Below are 10,515 nucleotides of genomic sequence, written 5' to 3'. Positions count from 1 at the left end.
AGCTACTCTGACTTCAGAAGGTTGACATTTCTCTGTTATAAATCCTTGTTTTGAGTGGTCTAGTGTAATATTGTAATATTTTGAGTCAAGAGGAAGAGAGGGCGAGTGCCAAAGTCCGGCCGGCCGGCACTCACCCTTACTGTCAAGAGGCATGCTAGAGGCTTCCATAGGGAATGAATTGGATGCTGCCTCATCCCCTAAGGGCAAGGACAGGGCATGTGCCTCTAATGTCTGAATAAGGCCTCAGTTATCAGTTATGGGGGTCACTGTGTAACAACCAGGATTTGAACCTGGGTCCAACATCTTAACCATCAGACCAAAGGGATATCCCTATGAGATACAAGACTTATTTGAGGCCACCAGGCTGAGGCAGTGAGTCACTCTGCTGAGGTTTGAGAAGCACCAGTACAAGTGGACTCCTAATGTGCCACAAAATGTGTTCTGAACGAAACCTGAGACTTGACATTCAGTAATTGGGTCTTATGATCAAAATAAGAGAATTAAATGGTGTGCAAAAAACACATTCTACCTTTGTGGTCACATGTTCAGATACTGGATTCTGATTGGCTTAAAACAGTGGTAAATCAGTCCAAAACCTTGAGTTGGCTCATGGATCCCGCCCACATGTGTATTCTGAAACAATTAATGATTGTAACTAAATAACCTTGCAAGTTACAACTGTGTTTTCTTTCATTTATATGGTAGAAGTGGTAGAAAAGCAATTTACCATTCGAGGGTCGTGGGTTGTTTGGCACTTGGCTTCGCCTCGTGCCACAACCCTGAAACAGTGGTAAATCAGCCAACAACCCACTCCCTCTCATGGTAAATGGCTTACCTCTACGATTTACCACGGATGTTGTACAAGGCCAAGTCTTTGCCACAGACACAGTTGATGACTCCTCCAGGGTCTTACCTGGCTGAATGATTGACAGGTCTTACCTGGCTGGATGATTGACAGGTCTTACCTGGCTGGATGATTGACAGGTCTTACCTGTATGATTGACAGGTCTTACCTGGCTGAATGATTGACAGGTCTTACCTGTATGATTGACAGGTCTTAACTGGCTGTATAACTGACAGGTCTTACCTGGCTGGATGATTGACAGGTCTTACCTGGCTGGATGATTGACAGGTCTTACCTGGCTGTATGATTGACAGGCTGCCGTCGGTGTGTCCAAACACCAGCTTGCCCCTCTTGGCAGGATGCCAGCGGAACAGGCAGATGTCGGACAGGAAGGAGTGGGCCTCCTTGTGCACGGTGACGCCAGGCTCCGCCCCCCCGTGCACCCACACGTACAGCGGGCCGCGCAGCGACACGAACGCCACGCCGTCCGAGGAGTTCCAGCACCAGCTGACCGACGCAGGGATCCCTAGAGGAGGGGAGGGGAGGGGAGGGGAGGGGAGGGGAGGGGAGGGGAGAGAGTTAATGAGAGGAGTTCCAGCACCAGCTGACCGACGCAGGGATCCCTAGAGGAGAGGAGGGGAGAGGAGGGGAGGGGAGGGGAGAGTGTCGATATTGCGACGTAGCATTTGTACCACGTCCCATTAGTTTTCCGCTGGTGAATGCTAACCTGGTGAAATGCTTACCTGCCGACGCTGGTGAATTTTAACCTTGGTGAATGTTAACCACTATGGCTAAACCTAACCCAAACCCTAACCCTAACCTCAGTAAGAGGATGCCTGAACCTAACCTATTGAGATGTACCCGGAGAGGAGCACCTGTGACACAGTGCTGATTCTGATTTACTCATCGTCCTCTGAAAGAAGTTCTGTTTGGTTTTAGTCATCGTCCTCTGAATGAAGTTCTGTTTAGTTTTAGTCATGTTTTAGTCATCTGAAATGTTTTAGTTTTAGTCTGGTTTTAGTTGACTAAATCTACATTTTGTCGTCAAAATATTTTGTCGGAAATTGACGGATGCATGATTTTACCCCTTGGTTGCAAGCTGAAAATGGCCGATCTAAAAGCGCACAATCCGTCGCACTGCGATACGTTGTGAGCTTGTAGATCGGTATTTTCAGAGCGCAACCACCGAGAGCAACCAAACATAAAAGGACTTGTCTGTTAGTTCTACTTCATATCTTCTCCACCAGTCCCCCCTCCCTAACATTGTAGTCTAGTTTTTATTTGTGGACAAAATTGTCAATATATTTAGTCTTAGTTTTAGTCATCGTAGCGAATGATGACCACAAATATCATCGTAGTTTTAGTCGTCAAAATCAACACTAATGTGACACTAATGTGACGATAAAGCTGATTCTGATTACATTTCATAGCGTTCCAGACAATCTGCCAAAACTATCAACACTGATTATATCTAATCATCAGTAACTTTAGTATTGTGCAGTGTAATATCTATAACCTTTAGTATTGTGCAGTGTAATATCTATAACCTTTAGTATTGTCCAGTGTAATATCTATAACCTTTAGTATTGTGCAGTGTAATATCTATAACCTTTAGTATTGTCCAGTGTAATATCTATAACCTTTAGTATTGTCCAGTGTAATATCTATAACCTTTAGTATTGTCCAGTGTAATATCTATAACCTTTAGTATTGTCCAGTGTAATATCTATAACCTTTAGTATTGTGCAGTGTAATATCTATAACCTTTAGTATTGTCCAGTCGCGCCACAGCCTTCTGCTCGGCGACGTTCCAGATGATCAGCAGGTTGTCTGCAGAGGCGGAGGCGAACAGGTCGGGGTTGTCAGGACACCAGGAGATGGCAGTGATGGTCTTCTTATGTTCTGACATGATGGAGCGCAGCTGGAACTCATTGTACTGCTGGTCCAACTAGAGACACACAGAGACAGTGTTAACTCATTGTACTGATGGTCCAACTAGACACACAGAGACAGTGTTAACTCATTGTACTGCTGGTCCAACTAGAGACACACAGAGACAGTGTTAACTCATTGTACTGATGGTCCAACTAGACACACAGAGACAGTGTTAACTCATTGTACTGATGGTCCAACTAGAGACACACAGAGACAGTGTTAACTCATTGTACTGATGGTCCAACTAGAGACACAGAGACAGTGTTAACTCATTGTACTGATGGTCCAACTAGAGACACACAGAGACAGTGTTAACTCATTGTACTGATGGTCCAACTAGAGACACACAGAGACAGTGTTAACTCATTGTACTGATGGTCCAACTAGAGACACACAGAGACAGTGTTAACTCATTGTACTGATGGTCCAACTAGAGACACACAGAGACAGTGTTAACTCATTGTACTGATGGTCCAACTAGAGACACATAGAGACAGTGTTAACTCATTGTACTGATGGTCCAACTAGAGACACACAGAGACAGTGTTAACTCATTGTACTGATGGTCCAACTAGACACACAGAGACAGTGTTAACTCATTGTACTGATGGTCCAACTAGAGACACACAGAGACAGTGTTAACTCATTGTACTGATGGTCCAACTAGAGACACACAGAGACAGTGTTAACTCATTGTATTGATGGTCCAACTAGAGACACAGAGACAGTGTTAACTCATTGTACTGATGGTCCAACTAGAGACACACAGAGACAGTGTTAACTCATTGTACTGATGGTCCAACTAGACACACAGAGACAGTGTTAACTCATTGTACTGATGGTCCAACTAGAGACACACAGAGACAGTGTTAACTCATTGTACTGATGGTCCAACTAGAGACACAGAGACAGTGTTAACTCATTGTACTGCTGGTCCAACTAGAGACACACAGAGACAGTGTTAACTCATTGTACTGATGGTCCAACTAGACACACAGAGACAGTGTTAACTCATTGTACTGATGGTCCAACTAGAGACACAGAGACAGTGTTAACTCATTGTACTGATGGTCCAACTAGACACACAGAGACAGTGTTAACTCATTGTACTGATGGTCCAACTAGACACACAGAGACAGTGTTAACTCATTGTACTGATGGTCCAACTAGACACACAGAGACAGTGTTAACTCATTGTACTGATGGTCCAACTAGACACACAGAGACAGTGTTAACTCATTGTACTGATGGTCCAACTAGACACACAGAGACAGTGTTAACTCATTGTACTGATGGTCCAACTAGAGACACACAGAGACAGTGTTAACTCATTGTACTGATGGTCCAACTAGACACACAGAGACAGTGTTAACTCATTGTACTGATGGTCCAACTAGAGACACACAGAGACAGTGTTAACTCATTGTATTGATGGTCCAGAGACACACAGAGACAGTGTTAACTCATTGTACTGATGGTCCAACTAGAGACACAACATGGTGGAGCTCAACTTAACCAGTCAAAGCCTCTAAACAGGCCTGAGTTGAAACCATACTCTGACTGTTTGTCTGATGTTTTTGCCCCCTATATACATATAGGCCTGCAGTACAGAATGTATGTATATTTTTGTGATGGGCAGTACAGCCCTGTGACACCTTATGTGTCTGTGGAAATGTGTAACACGGGAAATGGTTACCTGGATAGTTGAGTTACCCCCTATACTGTCATTGGCTGTGTGCTGCACTAGTTGTTAAAGGACCTACACCATGAATTTTCACTTTTTCTATTTTAAAACCTTTTTTTTGGGGTCCCACTGGCACCTTCTATCCTCACAAAGTCCTATTTCTGACCGTTGTGTCTTTCTCTGGTTTTGGGCAGACAGAGATGAAAAGCTTTCCACGGGTTCTCAGAACAGTGCTGTTCTGAGAGTTGACGAGAGTGACGTCACTCTCGGATTCCCGTTTAAAAAAAAAAAAAAAAAAATCAAAAAAAGTTTTTTTTTCAAAACTTTTTTTTTTCAAAAAAAATTTTTTTTCAATTTTTTTTTTCAAAACTTCAAAAAAAAAATTCAAAAACTTTTTTTCAAAAACTTTTTTTTTTCAAAAAACTTTTTTTTCAAAAAACCTTTTTCAAAAACTTTTTTTTTTTCAAAAAAATTTTTTTTTTCAAATTTTTTGTTTCCAAAACTTTTCAAAAAAAAATTTTTTTCAAAAAACTTTTTTTTTTCAAAAACTTTTTTTTTTCAAAAACGGTTAAGAGACGCCAGCTTGTCAGGTCAGTGTGATTAGGGTTTCTCAGCGTACAGTAGCAGCACAACCGTTCTGTGCCAGAACTGGAGAACCCAGTGATAAAATAACTGTGAATTGTAACCAGCAAGTTCTGTTACGTTACTGTCTACATCCTAGCGGGGCAGATAAATGCATTTTTGCACTAAAATACTTCAGAAGTGGAAAGAAACCTAAAACTTTTCACAAGTACTCCTTAGGGGTTGTTCCTATGATAAAACACATTAGACACTGAAAAATCAAAATGGCTGCCATGTTTCCAAGATGGCTGCCTCTGAACAGTACGCCAGCCAGTTAATGTCCGATTTTCATAATATTAGAGTTGTTTTGTAGGTTTTAAAACATCCTGAGTTCATTTATTACACTTTTAAAGCAGCCAGAATAACCTTTCTGACTTTTGGTTGGGGTCTTTCCTCACCTGGGACCCCCCAAACAGACCCCTGAGCCTATCTCAGTAATCGCATTGCTCCTGCTCCAGAGCAATGTTAAATTAGATCATAACTGAAGCATTAAAGTTGTTGTAACTGGGCTCTGAAAGCAAAAATGAGTAGTAGCAAATACCCAGGGGTCTTCCACAGGGGGTCCGGGACCCCTAGGGGGTCCTCAGAGTTACTACAGGGGGCCTGCCGAATCTTGATGGGGAAGTTCTTTTCTTTTTTTTAACTGTTTTTATTTTCTCAGTATTATTTATTACATTTTTGTGTTAGACAGTTCACAGGTGTTACTGCAGGGATTGCAATAATTAAGGTATTGCAACTTCTCACTTTGGGCGCGCAGTCTAACATGTCCATTTATTGCGCTGCACTCACACTGACAACACAACACACACACACCTCTTTGTTATCGTCACCCCAAAACCCGCACCCTATCCTCTTAAAGAGCTCACGGTCAATTGTACCCAAAGAAATTCACTACTATACATGTCCTCCCTTGGCTCCCTAATAGTGTTGACAGTTTCCACTATAGCATTTGCAGGGAGGAGAGTGCAAGGCAGGTTATTGTTTGAGCAGCTGCACCGTCCCTTGTAACCTGCTTTGCAGCCACATTTGATGAGCTCAAGTACTGCCTTTGCAGCAGGGAGGGCAAGAAACCTGACTGGACATACCCTCCACTCTCTGAATTCCATCTATTTTTTTTTTTTCAATTGATGGAAGCTCAGGGCAATTTGTCAGGTATGACAAAGTAGGCATCATAATAGGATACCTTCATCAAGGGACATGATTTTGAGGAAGTGCAAACACATGAAGAGGCTGATACCCCGATTCCTTATCAAGTCCTTGCCTCCGGTACAAAAAAAGGAAATTTATATATTCAAGTGAGTTCAAGTTATTGGATGTTACAAATGTCAAGGGTTCCTTTGCGTACATAGTTTTTCAGGTGCTGACTGGGGATGAACATTTGTTGGAATCACCAAAAAGACATGGGTCAATGCCTACTTGATGATGATGATGATGACCAAGCCATTAACCGCTTCAAGGACCTTGGCAAGGTCATTGGCCATTCCTCCTGAGCTTATAAATGGTGAGCTTCCATCAACATTGCAGTCGGAACATTTTGCATGCCATGTTTACAGTTCAAAAGGTCCAACAACCCTGGGATTACTCAGATGGGAACTATTTCTGTCAAAGAACTTGGAGGGTGAGATGCTACATCCAACTCGTGCTGCACTGCTACCACATTACCTCTGCGCCAACTCTGTCACAATGCAGGATAAATCATACCTGACCATACCATACCCTGTGCTTCCACCAATCGAAGAAAATAGATGGAATTCAGAGAGTGGAGGGTATATTCCAGTCAGGTTTCTTGCTCTCCCTGCTCCAAAGGCAGTACTTGAGCTCATCAAATGTGTCTGCAAAGCAGGTTGTAAGGGACGGTGCAGCTGCTTAAATAACCTGCCTTTCACTCTATGCTATGGTGGAGACTGTGTCAACACTATTAGGTTGGACATTGAAGATGATGATGATGAAGACGAATATATCCTGCATGTCTGAAATTACTGTATTGTAGTGAATCTCTTTGGGCGTAATTGACCATGGGCTCTAATAAGGTGAGGGTTTTGGGGTGACAATAACAAAGAGGTGTGTGTGTGTGTGTGTGTGTGTGTGTGTGTGTGTGTGTGTGTGTGTGTGTGTGTGTGTGTGTGTGTGTGTGGTCAGTGTGAGTGCAGTGCAATAAATGGAAATGTTGTTCTGCGCCCAAAGTGAAAAGTTGCAATACCTTCATTATTGCAATCCCTGCAGTAACAGCTGTCAACCATAACTGTTTAACACAAAAAAACATTATAAATAATACTGAGAATACTAATAAACCATCAAAGTACAATACATAAAACTAGGATACATAAAAACATTCGAAGTTTCAAAAAAAAAAAAGAGATTTGGCAGGCCCCCTGTAGTAGCTCTGAGGATCCCCCCAGGGGTCCCGGACCCCCCGTGGAAGACCTCTGTTATTTGCTACTAGTCATTTTTTATTTCAGAGCATATTTCAGATCTAATTTAACATTGTTCTGGAGCAGGAGCAGAGCGATTACTGAAATAGGCTCAGGGGTCTGTCTGGGGGGTCCCAGGTGAGGAAAGACCCCAACCAAAAGTCAGAAAGGTTATTCTGGCTGCTTTAAAAGTGTAATAAATGAACTCAGGATGTTTTAAAACCTACAAAACAACTTTAATATTATGAAAATTCGATATTAACTGGCTAGCGTCCTGTAAAACATATCCGAAAAGGCGGCCATCTTTAAAACTGGCAGCCATTTTGAAAATTAAGTGTCTAATGTGATTTTTCTAAAGAATGACCCAAGAGGTACACTCTGTAAAATTTTGGTGCTTCTTTCCAGAACTGAAGTATCGTTCTCCTTAACTGCGCCGCTATCCTGACCTGACCATTGATCTTGTAAACTGCCTTATTCACCTGCGTTGTTCACTAAATTATACTAACCTGGATAAACCTTGTTTGTGCCCGTCCTTACACACTCCTCACACACACACACACACACACACACACACACACACACACACACACACACACACACACACACACACACACACACAGAGTACCTGGTAGATGTATATGGCCAGGGTAGCGCAGTAGGCGAAGCGGTCTCCGCTGGCTGCACACACGTCTTTGTTCCAGGGCTGGCAGCCTGCGGCCAGCAGGCCGACCTGCTTCACCTGAGACATGACGGGTCCTACAGGAAGACAGACAACCTGAGACATGACGGGTCCTACAGGAAGACAGACAACCTGAGACATGACGGGTCCTACAGGAAGACAGACAACCTGAGACATGACGGGTCCTACAGGAGGACAGACAGACAACCTGAGACATGACGGGTCCTACAGGAAGACAGACAGACAACCTGAGACATGACGGGTCCTACAGGAGGACAGACAACCTGAGACATGACGGGTCCTACAGGAGGACAGACAGACAACCTGAGACATGACGGGTCCTACAGGAGGACAGACAGACAACCTGAGACATGACGGGTCCTACAGGAAGACAGACAGACAGACAACCTGAGACATGACGGGTCCTACAGGAGGACAGACAGACAACCTGAGACAGGACGGGTCCTACAGGAAGACAGACAACCTGAGACATGACGGGTCCTACAGGAAGACAGACAACCTGAGACATGACGGGTCCTACAGGAAGACAGACAACCTGAGACATGACGGGTCCTACAGGAAGACAGACAGACAACCTGAGACATGACGGGTCCTACAGGAGGACAGACAACCTGAGACATGACGGGTCCTACAGGAGGACAGACAACCTGAGACATGACGGGTCCTACAGGAGGACAGACAACCTGAGACATGACGGGTCCTACAGGAGGACAGACAACCTGAGACATGACGGGTCCTACAGGAAGACAGACAACCTGAGACATGACGGGTCCTACAGGAAGACAGACAGACAACCTGAGACATGACGGGTCCTACAGGAAGACAGACAACCTGAGACATGACGGGTCCTACAGGAGGACAGACAACCTGAGACATGACGGGTCCTACAGGAGGACAGACAGACAGACAACCTGAGACATGACGGGTCCTAGAGGAGGACAGACAGACAACCTGAGACATGACGGGTCCTACAGGAGGACAGACAGACAACCTGAGACATGACGGGTCCTACAGGAAGACAGACAACCTGAGACATGACGGGTCCTACAGGAAGACAGACAACCTGAGACATGACGGGTCCTACAGGACAGACAGACAACCTGAGACATGACGGGTCCTACAGGAAGACAGACAACCTGAGACATGACGGGTCCTACAGGAGGACAGACAACCTGAGACATGATGGGTCCTACAGGAAGACAACCTGAGACATGACGGGTCCTACAGGAAGACAACCTGAGACATGACGGGTCCTACAGGAAGACAGACAGACAACCTGAGACATGACGGGTCCTACAGGAGGACAGACAGACAACCTGAGACATGACGGGTCCTACAGGAGGACAACCTGAGACATGACGGGTCCTACAGGAGGACAGACAGACAACCTGAGACATGACGGGTCCTACAGGAAGACAGACAGACAACCTGAGACATGACGGGTCCTACAGGAGGACAGACAGACAACCTGAGACATGACGGGTCCTACAGGAGGACAGACAGACAACCTGAGACATGACGGGTCCTACAGGAGGACAGACAACCTGAGACATGACGGGTCCTACAGGAGGACAGACAACCTGAGACATGACGGGTCCTACAGGAGGACAGACAACCTGAGACATGACGGGTCCTACAGGAAGACAGACAACCTGAGACATGACGGGTCCTACAGGAGGACAGACAGACAACCTGAGACATGACGGGTCCTACAGGAAGACAGACAACCTGAGACATGACGGGTCCTACAGGAGGACAGACAGACAACCTGAGACATGACGGGTCCTACAGGAGGACAGACAGACAACCTGAGACATGACGGGTCCTACAGGAAGACAGACAACCTGAGACATGTTTCCTACCAGGCAGGCACATGCACACGTTGAATGCAGTTTTCACTATGGTGAAAGAAATGCAAATGCCCCCTCTTTCCATGCCATACCTGAAGGCAGCATTCAAGAGAATTGCCTTGTCCAAACTCTCCTGAACTTGAACGCAGCATCTTATGTTGAAAAAATTGCCCTCTCTGTGTAGAAACGCTACAGTATTGACTTGATTATGCTTAGTTCAGTGTGGTATCACGCACTGAAAATAGCCAACCTCCAAGCTCACAATGCGTTGCGCTGCGACGCATTGTGAGCTTGGAGGTCTGTCTGCTATTTTCACTATTTCCACCAAAAGGTCCTTTTAAAATGGACCACCAACACAGGTGTTCTGATTGGTATAGAACATTAGTTCTGATTGGTGTAGAACATTAGTTCTGTGCCAATCACAACACTTAAAGTAGGCTATGAAGGGGATGCAAGGAGATAAAACACAC

At 44.7% G+C, this 10,515-nt stretch overlaps 1 protein-coding gene across 1 annotated transcript in view; it reads right to left on the bottom strand.

Moving 5' to 3' along the window:
• wdr17 (WD repeat domain 17) overlaps positions 1 to 8,243 on the bottom strand; it is a gene marked incomplete at both ends in the record, with an annotated part of 54,227 nt that extends 45,984 nt beyond the window's left edge. Inside the window, 3 exons of the mRNA XM_080721186.1 lie at positions 1,140 to 1,370; positions 2,609 to 2,792; positions 8,121 to 8,243. Of these exons, the coding sequence (XP_080577312.1) occupies positions 1,140 to 1,370; positions 2,609 to 2,792; positions 8,121 to 8,243 (538 nt within the window). The remainder of the gene's footprint in view (positions 1 to 1,139; positions 1,371 to 2,608; positions 2,793 to 8,120) is intronic.
• Positions 8,244 to 10,515: the final 2,272 nt, after the last annotated feature.

This window comes from Nannobrachium achirus (assembly GCF_963921795.1).
Source record: "Nannobrachium achirus genome assembly, chromosome: 3".
Taxonomy (NCBI): Eukaryota; Metazoa; Chordata; class Actinopteri; order Myctophiformes; family Myctophidae; genus Nannobrachium; species Nannobrachium achirus.
This window is presented reverse-complemented; position numbering and strand designations above follow the sequence as displayed.